Source organism: Blennius ocellaris (genome assembly GCF_963422515.1).
Source record: "Blennius ocellaris genome assembly, chromosome: 3".
Lineage (NCBI taxonomy): Eukaryota > Metazoa > Chordata > Actinopteri > Blenniiformes > Blenniidae > Blennius > Blennius ocellaris.
Window position 1 is genome coordinate 9,213,981 of NC_137652.1, and position 18,052 is coordinate 9,232,032.

Below are 18,052 nucleotides of genomic sequence, written 5' to 3' on the forward strand. Positions count from 1 at the left end.
CTCCACAAATGAGTGAACTATAAATATACTGATGATTAATTGAAGACCAATTCAATCTCATGTCGGGAAATAATGTTTTAATTCGCCATGATCATAGTGTATTTCTCAAGGATACAATTGGCATCATTATCATCATCAAAACAGAATAATATGGATTCTTGGTTAAAAAGGTGCGGTTATCAAAATGAAGCGGGCATCGATCCGACGTGTTTATGGCTTTTGCTTCACTTTGGCTGGATCTGGTCAACTGGAAACTGGAGCTGAGTGGGATATCTCAGACGGTGGAGGTCCTCTTCAACCTGACACACACAAAAAAAAAATCCACATGATCAGTTTGTAAGGCGGTGGAGTTTGAATTATTGTGCGTGAAGCCCATCCAGCCTACCTGCGCCAGCTGGTCCTTCAGGTCATTGTATTTTGCCACGTTGAAGTTTTTCTTGCTGGCCCCCTTGTAGAAGTAACGCAGGAAGTGCCTGTCTTTAGCGTCGGGGTAAACATAATCCTGTGGGATACAAAGATTTCACTTACACTTCAACTGTGAAATCTCGCGACAACACGTTTTTGACCCAAGCTGATAATACGGCCGATGTCAGTTTTTGCAATTATGAATATGAAACCGCTTTGATAACTTTGGGTTGAAGATGAAGAAATTATATATGTTCTAACTTTGTACTGCTCTTCTATTCAAAGGCTACTAGAATTCTGATTTAACCAGTTTTTTTCCCTTTCATGTCCTGCGGTACATGGTATATTGCTGCCTTAAAACAATCATCCAAAGGTTCTCGAGCCACTTCCACACCAATTCTCCAATAAGGTCCAAATTGGACTTTGTACAAAACTAACTTGAGGTCCTTGGACTTCTCCATTACAGAAAATATGGCCTGAAATATTAAACCAAGGTTTTAAAATGCATTACAATTTGTTAATTTATTGAGGTGACATTTTAAGCCTATGGCTTTGATTGTGGAAAAATGCTAAATTGCAATATAATCAGTTTAGTAAAATACCTTTGCAGGAGGTAAAACTGAAGACTTTTTTTTTTTTAAACTGGAAGGACTTTGTCATAGACAAATGAGTGTAAGCATATCGTCTGCTAACCAAAATATCTGATATTCAACATTTGGCATGCGAGCTCACCGACTAGGTGTGTTGAAAATATGTCCTAATGAATCGTTTATGTAAGCACCACGTGTCAGCTGTTCCACATCAGCAAAATCACAAGATTGGACTTGTTCTGAGGTTCGACTGAGGCTTCAGTGAGCTCAAGGTTCAGGCATGTACAGCTGACTTTAACATCAAGTCTGGAGGACTGTTGAAGGTTGGTGAAAAGTCCCTGAAAAACTGTGTTATAAACGTAAAACACAGTCACAGATTGATATTCATCTTGAAAATTCTACCTCTGCAAGTCATACAAATGCACGCTGAAGATAAAAGGAGCGGCAGACTAACGATGGAGACGAGCTTCACTGAGCTAAAGTGCTGAACACACCGGGCGTATTTCACAATTTCTAAAGCGTTCATGTTGACAAGCAGGAGAATAATAATAATATTGAATTGAGTCAAATGTGGGAGTCTTGCCTGTTTGGTGAGGATGTAATAGGCAAATATGCCCATGCTGGTCCCGTATGTGATGAAGTAGGTGACAGGCTCCATGACGTCCCATGAATAGACCCACCAGGTGAGCCAGGCCAGGGCGCCGCCCTGCACGGACAGGACAGCCATGCCGGTCCAGACAGCCCTGGAGCTATGGAACTCCGCTGTACGGGAAAGCTGAGCCTTCATCTGCCGGGAAGCAAAGCAAGAGGGGCGTCTTGAAGGTCGTGTGCGACAACGATAATGAGGCGTGTTTTCATCGGGGCGTACCTTCTCCAGAGGCGACAGCTCCTGCTTGAGGTTGTCCAGTTTCTCCAGGAGCTCCCTCTCTTTGAGCAGCTGGTGTTCCGGCAGGTGGAGCGCCGTGTGCAGAAGGTGCACAACGTGCTTCATGTCCTCCAGTTCCAGGGCATGCTCGTCGGATGGACACGCTTCACCAGGAGAGACAACAGAACGACACCGGGATGAGAAGGGGGACCAGACATGTGAGAGGGGATGAGCCATAAAAACCAGATGCAAGGATGTCGTACTTTTCTCAGGAGACTTGACATCATAGACTGATGTGTTGATGGCGAGCTGGAAGTCCTTGTCCAGCAGAGCGTCAATCAGGGTGGTGTTGGCAACTGGTTCTCCGTCTAGCAGGAGCAAAATGGTGAAACAGTTTAATAGCTGATGGTAAAATACTGACGGAAATCGATACATACATATAAAACAAGAATATCTCTAAATAATCAAATACAAAGTTTCAGAAAGAGTTCTCAGTGGTCACTGAACATCTTTTATCGTGCATAAGATGATAATCAATGGCACAAAAATAGTGATGGAAACATTATTATAAAGGTTGTAAGGAGGATGTTCGATTAGTTTACACCCTAGTCACCTCTTTAAAGATGGGAAAGAAAAAGACACCATCTGTAAATTCAGTGGAATCCCCCTTTAAAGCCATAAGCTGCGGTAATAGGTCATTGAATGCAACATTTTATTTGAAGGTGCTGAGACTCAGTCACCTGTGATACGGCGAATAGACTGTTGTTAATGCCCGAAACTAAAAAGTGAATTTCAATGAAGTCACACTGGGTAATTATTTAAACGATTCACCTCTAGAAATCTCCAGGGTGGATATTCAAGCCACCTTGCTACAGTGAGCGAGAGAGAGAGAGAACTTAAATGATTTGTAAAACGATATTCATCAAGGCATGTGGCCAAACTGCTCAGTGCTGCCGGATCGACTTTACTCCTCACAACCTGGAAAAACCGGACTGGCTGCAACGGCGTCCAGTGAGTCACCGCCCCCGGCGCCGCAGCGCAACCCGCACACGATGCAGTGCCACACCTCGGGAGAGAACTGAAGCCACGGCTCCCGGGTCCTCCTTCTGCAGGTCTGCGATCAGGTCGCCCACAGTCATCAGCATGGGCCTGAGGAAGAACAGGCACTGCTCGCTCCTGGACGGCAGAGGGACCTCCAGAACCAGACGGCCATGTTTGTATTTCAGAGACACTTCTGAAACAGATCGAAGAGGAAGTCTGATTACAGAGGGTCGAGTTTGGCCTTTTCGTTTTGTTTACGTCTCGGCACAATGTGAAGCGGTTCATACTCGTGTGATAACATAATATTACCACTGGAGGGTGCAGGTGCAGTGCAGAAAAGAGCTCGAGGAGTTTCAAGAAGACGCAGTCTGTGTTGATCCTACATGGAGAGACAGGAAAACAAATAGGTTAGAGGTTGTTCTCCTGCACGCCTCCTGCTTAGGTAAACTGTTCATTTAGCAGGAGCTGAAAAGCAAACACCTTCAGATCCTCCTGATTGGAAGCTTTTTAAAAACCCAGATAAGCACAGAAACATCTTGCCAACAAGATACTCCAATTGCTGCAAGTCGACCTGCTTTTAAACTAATGTGACCTTCTTCTGTTACAATCACTGGCTTTTAAAAATGCTTTTCCCTTCCCGTTCTGACCCACCGATAGCACCGATTAAACCACCGCTTCTTCACTGATGAATGATGTTTCAATTAATTTAAGCAGCTATTTAAAAAAAGAAGAAGAATCTAATTAAAATGCTGGGGTGCCTCCCACTTTTTTTTTTTTTAAGGTAGAATCTCCCTTACTGAAGCCTCTCCCACTCTCCAGATTATGCTGAAAGCATCCGCCTTATCCAGGCAGCAGGAGCTTGTCAGTATCCTGTACTTAACATTCACACAGTGTGGTCCTGCCACGTCCAATGGACGCTCAGGTGTCCAGTCAACATTGACTCGATGCTCAAACACACTGCTTCACGTACCAAATGTCACACCGAATCCTGTTGCAATTATTATTATTAATATTATTATGAGTTTACATTCAGGACAGAAAATCAATCATGCAATTTGCTCAAACTCCCACCAAACAGATTTAAATAACACCTATAGCCTCAAGCTGAAACCCGTTAATCTTGGAAAACAGACCCCTGTATAGTGTTTGTTATTGAGATGAAGGTCAGAGAGGTCCCATTTGTGCACATCTTTATCCAAGTGACAGCCCCCCTCCCACCCCCACCCCAATACACACACACACTCTCTGTCTTTGTTTCCCAGATGGGAGTTCGTTCAATCAATATTACATTAAATAGGAACAAGAGAGTCGTCCATTTTCACGGGAGGAGAAAGCAGGGACAGGCCTGGAAGCACAGCAATTCATGCCAGATGTGCCGTCCCTCATGCGCCACTGGTTAGAAGACGTGGCTCTAATGAGGAAAAATCAGCATCCAGTAGTGAGTAAACAGACGTGTGCCACCGAGAACCGCTTTAACTGCACAAACACAACAGGGAAAGCCACACAATGTACGCACAGCCGCCGTAATCATTGCACATATTGCTGTATTAACTCAAACTACAAGTGTAATAAGCACGAGCCAAACAACGTGATCCTAAAGAGACACAATGGAGTTTCTCAGCTTCCGTCACAGCTCCAGAGGATACAATTGAATGGAAAACTATCTGCCACTCGGCCTCTTGGTTACGCCAGCCCTCCATACGCACGTGCACAAATTGTTTTTAATGTACACCTTTCCTAAAAATCGCAGCCAAAAAAAAAGTCTCCAAAAAGAAGCAATGATACAGTAAAAAGATAAACCAAAACCATGGCGGTCAATCGTTTAGAAATACTTTATTAATGTCAGGGGGAAAGTTCTCACAGCCTTGCTTCACACAAAAAAACATTATCATATTATTTGTAAACAGAATAAGATATTAATAGAATAATAAAATATTAAATAAGTAGGTTTAATAACATTTTTAATAAGTAATACTTGTTCTTGATTTGACAGTGAATGAATAGAGTTTGGAGAACAAGGAGAAGAGTTGGAGAGTGAAAAAGGTTCAAGTGTGAAAACCACTCCCGTGGCGCTCAGTACTGCACTTTGCTGGTATTCGCCGGTTGCTGAGGTGCCCTTATTATTTACCAGGAACCTGCCCCAGCATGCAACAGCACAGAGAATAGTGCTCGCCGCCACAGCGTCATGGAACTCCTTCAGCATTGTGTAGCAATAAACTCCTTCAGCATTTAGTGTTTCTCACCCAGTCAACTTCACTTTGAATACACACCCACAGATATCGATACTCGTCCACAATGTCCACACTGGCTGACGGAGGATAAGGATCGTTTCAACTGTTCTGGTAACTGATTAACGCTGAAGTTTAGTGGCTGATAACCGACAACAGAAGTGTCTCGTCAGCTGATCCTTTTTCCAGGGATCGACTCAGCGAGTCATACTTCTGTACAAGACAAAGACACACCGTGTATCTATCTGCATGCACACTTCAAGGAATGGATAATTCCATATATGTTTCCGTTATTTCAATATTTGATGCCTCTATGGGGGTATTGCAGATGCTGAAAATGTTTTATCTGAGAATAAACTATCTCCAGCAGTGAAATATACACGATCATATTTCTGCTGAAATAGACGCAATAGCATTATATTAGTATATTATTGTCAGCTCTTATCAGCACGCACCACAGACAGATTTAGAGACGGAACAAATGGTTTTGTTGGTGCAGCAGCGGTTAGGAATTAAATATACATGTATATGATTATATCAGAATTACATCATGTACCATATATTTTATTGTATTATTATTTTGATTGTTATAATCACAAAATCTGGTCTGCCCCTCAGGTATTGTGTGCAACCGCCACTGTGGGGGGTGTCCCATGTCCCATGTGTTATTCAATTTCTGTAAGTTGTTGGGAACCCGGCGGTTGATTTTGAATGTTTTTTTGATTTGGAGATCGCCTCCAGAAAGATCCACGTTTCTGGTTGATATTGCATAACGCAGTAGAGAATTCACCCGTTACACCGACATCCAACAGAAATGTATCTTTGATGGCTGATAACAGGTTGTTCATCCTTATAGAACGTGGTTGCTGAATCACAACTGACTGCCTTTTCTGTCATCATATTGTATATTTCCTCAAAGCTCAAGAAAGAAAGCACGCGAGGACTGAACTTTTTAAAGGTACTATTAAAGTCCAAGTACCCAACAGGCCAGTGTTTCATCACCCCGACTGAGGATTCGTGAAGAAATCCATACTGACTTATGGTGAACGATTGTGCTCAATGTGGCCTGGCCTATATAGGATTTCCCCTCAGGAAGCTTCATCATGACAGTAATGATGATTACATGAGGGTTGGTTTCCAAGATGTGTCATCATCACATACGAACACACACTTTTCTGATATTTCCCCAGTTGCACTATGATTTCACAATGGGATACGCCATAGGAAATAGTGAGGTGGACTGAACAATGCAATGCTTTGTTTTATGGCGTCACAAGCAAAAAAAAAGTAATGAAGCAGCTGCAATCTCAAGATAGAAACATCTTACATAAATAGTACATTTATATGGCGCTTTTCGACTGGGGTTCAGTGTCTGGCTCAAGGACACTGAGGCATATGTGGAGATGTGAATCAAACCTGGAACCTTCTGATTGGGAAACGGCCGCTCTACCAATCAATCCTGGACGTATTGCTCTCCTACAGCGACGCTGATCCACGATGCCCAAGAGATGCGTGGGAAACAGCTTATTTTTAACCTCCACTCAGACACAAGTTTCTACTGCTAATATAGTACCTGTGTCAGTGAGCCGGAGAAATACATCTAAATGTGGATGTCGTCTCCGTAGCTCCATCGCCTCATTATCGAGCGCGGGGCAGGTAGAGGCGGTTCACCACGTACAGCAGGTGCTCAGAACTGACAGGCATATTCAGCCCAGTCCCATTAGCAGTCAGGTCAGGTCAGGAGTACATTAGCAGGGAAGTGAATCAAATGACGTTTGCACTCGGCGTGGTGATGCCGTGGTAATGTGAAAACAGCTGATCTGGAGCAGAGCATGAAGGGCAAGGGCGAATTGTTTGTCCCTTTAATGAATGTGGGCGTATATGGGTGTGTGTGTGTGTGTGTGTGCGCGCACGTGCATGAAAGTCAATTCAACAGTCGACTGCCTCCACAGCTCATACACATTAACAGTCACACAGTAAAGCAACAGAATACGGCTACAGTGGCAGACAACACAGCTTTAGAGCAGTTTGATAAATAACAGGCCATTTCCCGAGCCTGGCCCCTGATCTCTGTTATTAATGTAATTCATTGCAGTGTAAATACTGACCCTTCTGGGTTCTCACTGGGATAAAGGACAGCTACAGAGGCACTTGTAAACCTAACATTAAAAATACATTATTCTAGTAGAGCCATGTTATATGATGTTATACATTCATAGTACTCTGGTCCCTATACATTGTGCAATGGGTGTGTGTGTGTGTTTTGGAACACATAAAAAGGCATCAGACGAGCGTCCCGAGCCCCTTACAACCACATATGGAATATGCCTGATAATGTTTATCAGGATCAACCAAGCTAACAGCTCTCGATGGCTGTTTTTCTTGACTTTTGAGAAAGAAAACTGCAGTGTTTTTAGTGTTAAATATCAAAAATGAGTCCCTATAAATATCACCTCTCGCATCAAATGTAGAAGAGGTGATTGTCAGTAGTTTTGCTGAACTGTTTTCATAAACCACGTCTGTACATTCATCCTATTTCATCGACTACTGATATAATGTTCACATGGAGCGTCAGCAGACCCCAGCTCACTAGGACAGACACAGAGCAAAACACATTAGTAACAGCAGGGGTTGATGATCCCAACACCTCGGAAATGCATCAATAAGGGAAGAAAGACCTAAGAAAACGTCCAGAAGAATCTGAATTAAAAAAAGAACTTCGTAAAAAGAAAAAACAACTTGTTATCACTATTGTACTCCAACATGGTAACGTGCACTATGCCAGAGGCGTTTATACGCACTCATTATATTTATAGACCAGGCTGGGGCAGTAATTATAAATACTAATGGATATTGATAGAAACAAGTGACGACTTTGCCACAAGACAGTATCTACAATACTTGAGGTTTCTGATCAGAGTAATTTGGTATTTGACTTTGTCCAAATGACTCGTCCAGTCATACGTTTTAACTTTTAAACACCCCAAAAGGTGTGAGGCAGACGCAGGTGAACAGGAATCATTCACGACAGTACAAACTAAAGATAAGTCTCAAAATGTTAAAAGATTATCCATAACCCCAGTTTCATTAGCAGGATCCCACACCAAGACACAATGGAATTACATAAGACACAACAAGGGGCTGTAACACGTAACAGGTTTTAAACACCGCGCTACCGAACAAGCCTGTGCCACACAAGTGACGGGCGATCAGGCCCGTCTCATGTCGGAAGACACACGCTCAGCCTGCAGACCAAGTCGCTGCTCCTAAGCATTACGATTATTGGCATCTTAATTGGAACTGCGTCCGCTTATCAAAAGAAAACACACTTCCCGGTTACACAGCTAATCAGTATTCAGAGTGCGGGGTGCTCGGTGTCGTTATCTATTGTCCTTCACACATTTTGGGAGTCAATTTGGAGCTGCGGGGAATAACACTGGCCCTCATCACCCAATCATTTCCTCCAACTGTTCTCCCACAGAACAATCAGCTGAAGGTGTATTTACCCCTCAAGCAATGTGTTTCTTATTTATGGCACATCAACAGGGAGATGGGTGAGAGAGAGAGAGAGAGGAAGGCTTGAAAACATAGAAATATGGTGAGAAACTGCAAGCTCCTTCTTCAAGCAGACCACGGCTTCCTGCTGGAGCGTGGCTCAGCTTTATCGTGGTGACAGCCAGCCCCCCTTTGTTTTTTCTTCTCTTCCCTGCAGACGTTCAGTGGGTCACTCCATTACAAGTCCTGTCACAACTGAGATATGGCCTTTTGCATCAGAGGGACCTCTGTCCTCCGGAAGGAACTGCCTCTCGCACCAAAGACTTGACAGGACTAAAAGGGAAGGAAAAGGGGATTATGGATGCTCACGTGACCATAAGATGACTAATCGCACCTCACCAACACAACTGGAAGCGAAAAGAGAAAAAGAGCGAAGTGTTATACGGAGGAGAGAGGCTGGGGTGAAAAACAAAGTCTGCCAGGAGAGAAATTGAATTACTCTCCATCGCCATCGTCATCGTGATTGAGAACAGCCAGCACTCTACCATGAAAATGATTTGCATTGAACCATCCATCTTGTCTTTGACAGCTAATGACCCGGCAGAGTTTGGAGAACAAAAAGAGAGTGCTGTGTGAAGTGGGGGCCTGCAGAACATGATGCTACACGAGAACAAGCCTGTGCAGACCAACGGAATGTTTGGAAAAGAAATAAAGGAAATAAACCGGAAAGAATAAATGAAAATCCACATTTTACTCAGTCACCCAGCTTCCCTACAGTTTTTCAAGTGGACCAGTTCAAATCAGGCGATAAGGGTAATTATTTCAGGAAATCCTTCTGATCTGTGTCTCGGTTGTACCTAAAGTGGGTGGTGCAGGATGCCAAACACAAGAGGGACTACTCTCTCAGTCGGCCATCACCGAGACAAGATTTTCCATTTCAACCCCGACTCAAAACTCTCCCACCAAAATGTGCTGCGGGATCTGAATGTTGAGACAGGGAGACAAAAAGCATGACATCAACTGGGATGATTAAAGTACCACAACAGCCACGTTTAAAGAAGGAGCTAAAATCGCTTCAATGAAAAGCAGCAACAAATTACTTCTCTAATATATACTACAATGTGAAGTATGGACAAAAACCTTGCCTCGCCCATCTTGAGTGAATAACAGCTCCTCTGTGGTCACACATAGTTGAGCAATGCTTCATCACAGGGTCACATGAGGATAGCTAAAAGCAATCTCGGGCTAAAATGAGTTTCCTGTGAGTATCGGCGAATTGCTTCTTCTGATGAAGACACAACTTTCTCCGGCTGTTATCAAAATCTTATGGTGCCGTGAGCTGTGACAAGTTATTGTACGACCTTTGTGAAGCAAACTTTATCTGAGCACGCTCATTATTACTACACCGATTGCTTGTATTGTTCTGCCAAGCACCTCGTTCATCATAAAATATGCCCATTCACCTCCGAATGATAATGCTTGAAACAGTCGGTCACATTTATAAAGGCTACATTTGAAATCAATGAACTGTTAACCAAGAAGGCAGGTAAATACAAAGCCTTTACATTTCCACCAATGTTTCTTACAAACGTGTACGTGAACAACAAAGTAAATCAAATTTAAATGCGATTATTTCATTCTGATCAAATAACTAAATACAAACCGATTAAACAGGAGAGACTTAAGTCAAACAGTAGTTTGAGTGACCATTCTTCAAATACTGTCAAATGATCAAGGTATTCTCGCACATTCACACATTTACAAAGATTCCTCACTCTACTTATGTGACACACTACAAAAAAAACTAACAACAAATGAACGAATCATCCATTTAAAAAAAAAAGAAAAGACGTTAAAAGTGCATGTAAACTTGGCAGCTCAACTGAAGAGTTTTCTCAGTTGGACCGACACACCCAGATAATACACATGAACGCTCGCCTTCTGCTGAATGTAAACGGAGCAGTCAGACTGGAACCAGGATGAGGCGCATTGCGACTGTGCGTGTGCTTTAAGCCGACCTGTCTCGGGTGCGCCATGTCCTCGCCCATAGTTCGCTGGGATTGGCACCCGCACCCCTACGACCATGAACAGGATAGAAACGGAATGGACCCAGAAGATGAGCGGCACGTCAAAATCTCACAGGAGCTCAAGCTACAGAAACACGACAACAACTGGTGGAGTTCCTTTATGAACTGATACAGAGACATTGTGACAGTGTCTATCAATGAGGAATGGCCAAATATTGACAAGCTGGAGGAAGGCATATTGCCAGTGCCACCTATTGTTGCTGAGGTGACATTACTACAATATCAAATTGTATATTTGATTGAGAAGCTGTATTTGGACACACGTAAACAGAGTGTCAGGTGTGGAATTAAACAGGTACACCAGAATTTTTTTTTTTACAATAATAGCCGTGAAAGACGTCCTTCTCGATAAGGAACACCCAAAGTCTGCTGACAAGGTGAGGTTTATGGAGGACAGCCATGTGAAACGCCACGGCGAGAGTCAGTGCAGCAACATGACACAAGGCAGATGTGCTGCATCAGCAACATCTCCTCCAGGCAAAGATTTCAAAGCAGACAAGGTTCCAGTGTGGGCTGATCCAGCCCTTTTGAAGAAGCACAAATGTGCCATGTTGAAGAGGTAGTGGTCATCAAGAAGCCTTGTTGCACCAGATGAAAGACACATCGTGTGTTTATGTATGTGTGGCTTCCAAGTCAAGAGGATGTCCAGCCTGAAACAGCTTCACAGAACAACTCACGATATAGAAATGAAGCCAAGCAACTGAAATAGCGAGAAAACATCGAAGATGCAAAAGACGTGTTGGTTTAAATATTCGGCTCTACCAGTTTGTTGTCCTGCAGTTGGTCCAATACGGAGCATCGGACTGTAACCGACAGTTGCAGGATTAGAGAATGCAGGAGAAATGAAGTTGTCGGCATCAGGAAGGGCTTAATGCAGTCCAACAAATACGTATTTGTCTGTGTTGACTGGAAACAAATCCAACCAGTGTGCTAATAACTATCTTTATGGAAGGGGTCATGTGGCCCCCACAGAGCCATGTGTCATGGGCTCCGTCTGGGATGACACAAGGTGTCACAAGGCTCTGAACCAACCTTACTCTGTGCAAGTGTACCTACAAAAAAAATTAAAGCTGTTCTGGATGCCGTTTGTGGTCACTTAACATTGATTTGTTGTCTGCTCATTCATTGATCCAATGCACTTTTGAAAACCATTGTTTACGCTCTTCTTGCTTGATGTCACTTCTGAAAAATAAGTTTTGCTCACTCCTTTTGAAAGTGTATGACATGATGATGAAACCTGAAACCGTGACTTCATCTGAAACATGAAGTCCTGAATCTTTGCAAACGCATTGTTTTAACCCATTTGTTCTTGCAGAAGGGGGGTGGAGTCAGTGGCAGGTGATGTCAAGTCAATAACACGGAAAACCTGAGTATCCCGAGAAAAGGCCCCAACACAGAGGAAACTAACACGTTCACAGAGAAAACATGCAAACTCCACAGAGCGAGGCCTCAGCCGGAATTTAAACCCACAACCTTCTTGCTCTGAGGCGAGCGTGCTAACCACATAACAGGAAATAAAAGCAAACAAAAAAAAAAAAGAGGAGGACTTCTTGTTTATTTGGGGTTTTTTTTCTAAGACTTTGATTGTAAACTGACTGGAATAATAAAAGTGCAACAACCCCCCCCCCCCCCCCCCCTCCCCAGTGTAAGCAAGGTAATAAAAGCAAGTAATCTTCACATTCAGCTGCTGGGCTGTTCCGTTTCTGCACAGTTCAAGATATCGGGTTTAAAATATGTATGGACCACAACACTGCACTGAAAAATCCAAGCCACACTTTTCCCAACAGCTCGTCATCCATCACCTGAAGCTCACATTCCAGTGGAAGTCGTCCAAATAAAAGACATCATTTCATGGCACGGCAGAGACTTGACTGAGGCTTCATGAGATTAAATCCCCTCCATCTTTAACAGTGATGCCAGCCCAGATAGTAAAACGTGGTAGACAGCAGATGGAGCGAGCCATCTGTTAAAGACGTCCGTCACGTTCGTCTCGGCCGTGCTGGTGACGCTTTTGGGGTTGACAGTTTATTAAACAGCTCGTGCAAATGCCAAAAAACATGACAGCCACACTAAAACTGGAAATATCGACTTTGTAGCGCGCGGCATTGTCACAAATTCAAGGAAGTCGACTATCTAAAGTGTCTTTTTCCAATTAAGGTGCAGGTTGCTCGTGCGCAGTCAGTTTGCTTCAGGCTTTGTAGAAACAAAATCATCAATACACATAATATAACAACATAATTCAATACACGGCGCCAACGTTTCCCCTCCTATTAGTGCTCAATTTTCTTCAATCAAAGATTCTTTCACCACTCTGTGCACAGAAAAGGAGTTGCCAACAAACCACGTTGCCAAAAATGCCATAACTACTTTATGTGTTCGATTAAAGACTGGGCATTCAGAGTAAAGGCTTTTTGTAGCAGCCCTCTCCCTGAGGAGAATTTATACTTTTTTTTGTCTTATATATACCGGAGAAGAGAAAGATAACACTTGACAGAAGCATCAAATGCAGGCATAAAACACTGGTCGCTGAACGAGTGTTTACACTGGCAATCTGATCCTCCTGTCGGCCGATTCATCCTCCGGGTGTATTACATATGTGACAGCAATACGACAATGGCCCAGGCCCAGATGACATCTCATTTCAGAGGAGGTTAGGCCATTGGTTGCTCATTACTCAATTTGTCTACCGACACTGTATCATGACTGCCGTTACGGGGGGGTCATGAACCAGTGATTTATAGCAGGGATTTGCAAGTTAAGCAGGTCTTGAGCGCCCGGGCTTCCTAATCTATGTTTCATTTTCTAATTTACAGCCTCCAGTGTGCGTGACCTCTGAGTGACACCCGGATTGGGTTAAAAAAAAAAAAAAAAAAAAAAAAACCTATTCATTTCTGCAGTTCATGAAACACAGGCTCACACAAAACCAACAACTTGCTTTCGGGGTCTGTTTAGAACAGTCATAGATCCGCTGTAAACTGCTCTTTTATTTGCTTGCAGTACTTCTTCCTGAATTTCAATTTTGGTTTTTTTTTCTGCTACAGTGTACATGCATCCAGAGACCGGAGTTTCATAAATGTCTATCATAAATAATATTACACAAGGATCCAGCCTATTTGATATCTGAAATCTATCTTCCTCGAACCAAATGCTTTCCCAGACTGTCGCTTGCAACGAGCATCACTGTAGATAGAGACTTGGGGTTAAAGATGCTAACCATGTAATTACCGAGACTCTTCTTGCATGTCGCTCCCATCTTTCACCTAAAATGTTCTTTCCGTCATTCGGTAAAAAATTCCCAAAACCTCATCCATCCATAATAGGCAAACTTGAAATGAGCAATGTGAACTGAGCACATGTAAAATGATAAACCTATGTGCCTTGAAATAAGGTTAAAAGAAAATGACCGGTGTGGCACACGCAGGAGAGTCTCGTGTCGATTAAGAAACGCGTTTTTTTTTTTTTTAATCAGACCAAGTTCATAGTTTAAAAGTCGAGCTTTGCTGGTTCAGAACCCTTTCGGAATAAACAGGGAAGCCACAGCTGCAAATTGTATATACGATTCAATCTAAAAATAAAACTTCATATGAATCACCCGTCCGTGCAGGAGTGAGTCACGGCAGCTTCCACCATCTGACAGATACGTTGCGTTTTCAACGCCACAAACTATATTCCAGTGTTCGCTGTGTGAGAGGACCGCCGCCATGTTAAGCAAAGCCTGCTGCTCTGCTTTGCACTGAGACGTTTCAGAAGCCCAGTTGGGATCTGGCTGCCCGCAGCTTAGCTGACCACTGCACTTTTCAAGAGCAAGGTATAATAAAAGATAGTTTGGAAAAAATGTTGCATTTAACAGCTCATTAATGAAACCACTCCATTAAAAAAAAAAGGCGTATGATGCTCCAATGCAATGCAGGGTTTCACTTTGAACAGCAGTGTCCTCCTGCACGCACACTTGACTAAGGGCCTGGCATGATGCTCAGTGATGAATGACTGCACAGGACCACAGGTCAGCACTTGCTAATGCACAGTAGAGACACGTGATTCAATTCTAACTATTTCGCTGAAGCCTGCAGAATGGATGGCAATGTTCACAATTCCTTCTGGGAGGCAAGCCCTCACATTAGGTTTAAAGGGATATTAAGGAGTCTGGCCATAGTGTCTCTCTGCAAATGAGGGACTGATATGAGGCTTTGGAGGGCAACTGAACGAGCAAGAGCTGTAATGATGACAAAATGAGCGGTGAATTCACATACAGAGACATCGGGGCACGGCAAAAAGTGACTTCATTCCATTGCAGCTCGGGAATGGTAGAATGCAATATAAAGTGGCCTTTTTACATGGTTTGAAAAGATCGGAAAACTAGATCGTTAACAAACCAGCTTTAACGTGTACATTTAGTTAAAAACTGCAGTTTGTGTCAGTTTCAGGTACTTTGAAATGAAATTGCTGTTATTATTTCAGAGACACTTACTCACTCATCCAACCAAGCAGTGGCTATTGTCCCAATTCACGATGAACAAGCAGATCATTTCTGGGGTTCTGTTAGTCCATATCACTACGCCATGATGTCAGATTACCAATTCTTAATAAATGAGCCAGTATTTCTATATACAGTATATATGATATGCATAATCACACAATTCCTTAAAAGCATCTTCAGGACAGACTTTAAGCCTCATATCAACAACTGTATCATTGAAAGTCTAATTTTGAGCCATCTACAGATATTGATTAGAATTTCAATCCATTTAATATATGGATGGGTGGATGTTGGCGAGGATACACACTGAAAAGGCCAACATCCATCCATCCATATATTAAATGGACACTACACTTGGAACCAATTGGGACTGGCTGTAACCCAGTATAACAGTGAATTGGATTGAGCGGTATAATGGATGGATGGATGGATGGATGGATGGATGGATTGCTGACCTGTCCAAGGGGTACTCTGCCCACAAGCAGCTGGGATTGGCGGTTATCCAGTATGGCAATGCATTGAATTTAATTGAGCAGTATAGATGATGGATAGATGGATGGATTGCTGACCTGTCCAGGAGGGTATCCTGCCTTCTGCTCAATACCACAACCCTCGGTATAGCAAATGCATCAACACTTTAGGTATTCATGTAATGTTTGTTATCGGGGTTATCACAACAAATCCGAACAGAAATCCTCCTAAAACACCTCAAGTGATCTAACAATCAAGATCGGCCATACAAACATTGCAGGAGTGATTGGATTGTACAGTCATGCGGACATATTTAGACAACCTAACTCCCGCTGTGGAGTTAGGTAATGTACTTGAATTATTTATGATTCTGCCCGTCCACAATGAACGTTACTGGAGACACTGGCGAATGGTGCGAGGAGGAAATACTATCACGCTCGTAAGTAACTTTAAATCAATTAAAAGCGTTGAGTGGGAAGTTTCCCTGCGATTCTCCGACGTGAGAAACTTGTTGTCGAAACAGAAAAACAAAGTCGCTGACAAATGGAAGTTAAGCGGCTGAAAATGGACCGCAGAGCAGAAAAACAAAAACAAAAAACACGATTTTAAACTGCTGAACGCGAAACCGAGGGACGAGTCGAGTTGCTGGGTCGGAGCCTTACCCGGTGAAGAAACGCAGCCGGACGGGTGAGTCCGACACCGCGAACACTTCCCAAAAGTCTGGCCGTAACTTTGCCCACCATCCGCACCGTGGCCATCTTCAGCTGCTGTCCGCTTCAGCCGTCTGCTTGTGGGCATGCCGAGAAGAGATTCTCTCCCCCACCTTCCCTCCCTCCCACCCACCCACCCTAACCCTGCTCCCTCCAACAATGTGCCTCACTGGGGCTGCACTCGGCGGAAACAACCGGAGACGAAAGCGACGGAGCCGGGGGAGGAAGACGACAAGCCGAGCTGCATACCGTTTCCTCCTGCCAACACCCGCCTGCCTGTCCCGCCTGCCTGCCTGCCTGCGCTTCCTCTGTCGGCCTGTGTCTTTCGCCGTGACGCCTGAACCCCCCCGGCGGCGGGAGCCTCCCAGTAAGAACCCCTCCCAGCCGGCAAGCACGCTGCACTGCGCCCACGGCGACACCACAAACTACCCCAAACAAGCTGGGTTTAATCCCGATACAACGTGGGTTTTTTTTGTTTTTGTTTTGTTTTGATAGCCTCCTTGACGCAGCAACACAACTTTGTTTGAAAGCCACCATGTCGTTTTTCTTTTCCTTGTTTTGTTTGTTTGTTTGTGAACAAAACAACAGGATCAAACAAACCGCATTCAACTGCTTTCGAAAGTTAACCGCGGAGTTCAACAAGGTTCTGTCTTAGGACCAACACTTTTTCCACATTATACATGCTGAATGCAAGTAATAGGATTAGGAGACACTCCTTCAACTGCCATTATTATGCAGAACAATGCATAAGTATCAATGAAACCAGATGACACGCGGATCAACTTTTCCAACTCGGAAGCTCGAGAATTGGAATTGAATTTGTGCCGCAACATCTGAGAGATAAATGATCTAAACATATAGTAACACTGGATGGTACTACTTGAGCAGTCTCAAAGTGCTTTACATTGTTAATAACATTAGTTCAGATTCACACACACATTTGTACACTAACAGACACCATGCTCAGCGCTTAATCCATTCATTGGGTGCAGTTTGGGGGTTCAGTGTCTTGTTCAAGGACACTTTGGCATGGGGGCAGATGGAGATGGGAATTGAACCTGCAACATTATGGTTGGGAGAGTAGCTTGAGGTTTGTTTAAAAAAAAAAAAAAATAAATATATATATATATATATATATATGTATATATTTTTTTTTTTATGTGACAGACCAGCTAAAGTTCCTTACCATGAAATCTACATCTGAATTGCTAAAATAAAATAAAGAAAACAAATAGCTATTCAAACAAACCTATAGAGGGACTTATTTTGCTTTTTTCTTTGACTGACAATAATGGCTCTTCATAAACTGAGAAAAAAAACAAACAAACAATTTTTGGCCTGTTGGTAGTCTTTACTTCAGTGCAACACGTGTTCCACTGTTTGATTCCAGACATTAGGCCTTTCTCTCTGGAGTTCACATATTCTTTCTGTGCCCACATTTTTTATTTTCTCACATCCAGTCTAAGATGAACCCTGGCTTTCACCAAGGCAGCAAAGTCACTTATCTAAACTGATCATACATCAACAGTTTGCAAAACATTGCTCATGGAACTTATCAAGCGAGAGAAGAAAATATTTAGCTCCTCAAACACTGTAGCTGCCATATCCAGTGAGTATTAAGTAATCACAGCTTTATTGGATGTATTAACACAAGCTCTTTGTAAGACATGTTTGAAATAGGAG

The 18,052-nt window shown here is 43.2% G+C and overlaps 1 protein-coding gene across 1 annotated transcript; it reads right to left on the reverse strand.

Annotated features, from left to right (window-relative positions):
- Nucleotides 1-62: 62 nt before the first annotated feature.
- On the reverse strand, nucleotides 63-16,470 carry LOC308147609 (calcium uniporter regulatory subunit MCUb, mitochondrial-like). Its single transcript, XM_080519860.1, has 8 exons — nucleotides 16,322-16,470; nucleotides 3,211-3,280; nucleotides 2,927-3,094; nucleotides 2,124-2,228; nucleotides 1,864-2,024; nucleotides 1,579-1,782; nucleotides 386-502; nucleotides 63-299 (listed from the first exon to the last, which is right to left on the reverse strand). The coding sequence occupies exons 1-8, from the start codon at nucleotides 16,415-16,417 to the stop codon at nucleotides 225-227; spliced, it is 996 nt and encodes a 331-aa protein (XP_080375986.1). The 5' UTR covers nucleotides 16,418-16,470; the 3' UTR covers nucleotides 63-224.
- Nucleotides 16,471-18,052: the final 1,582 nt, after the last annotated feature.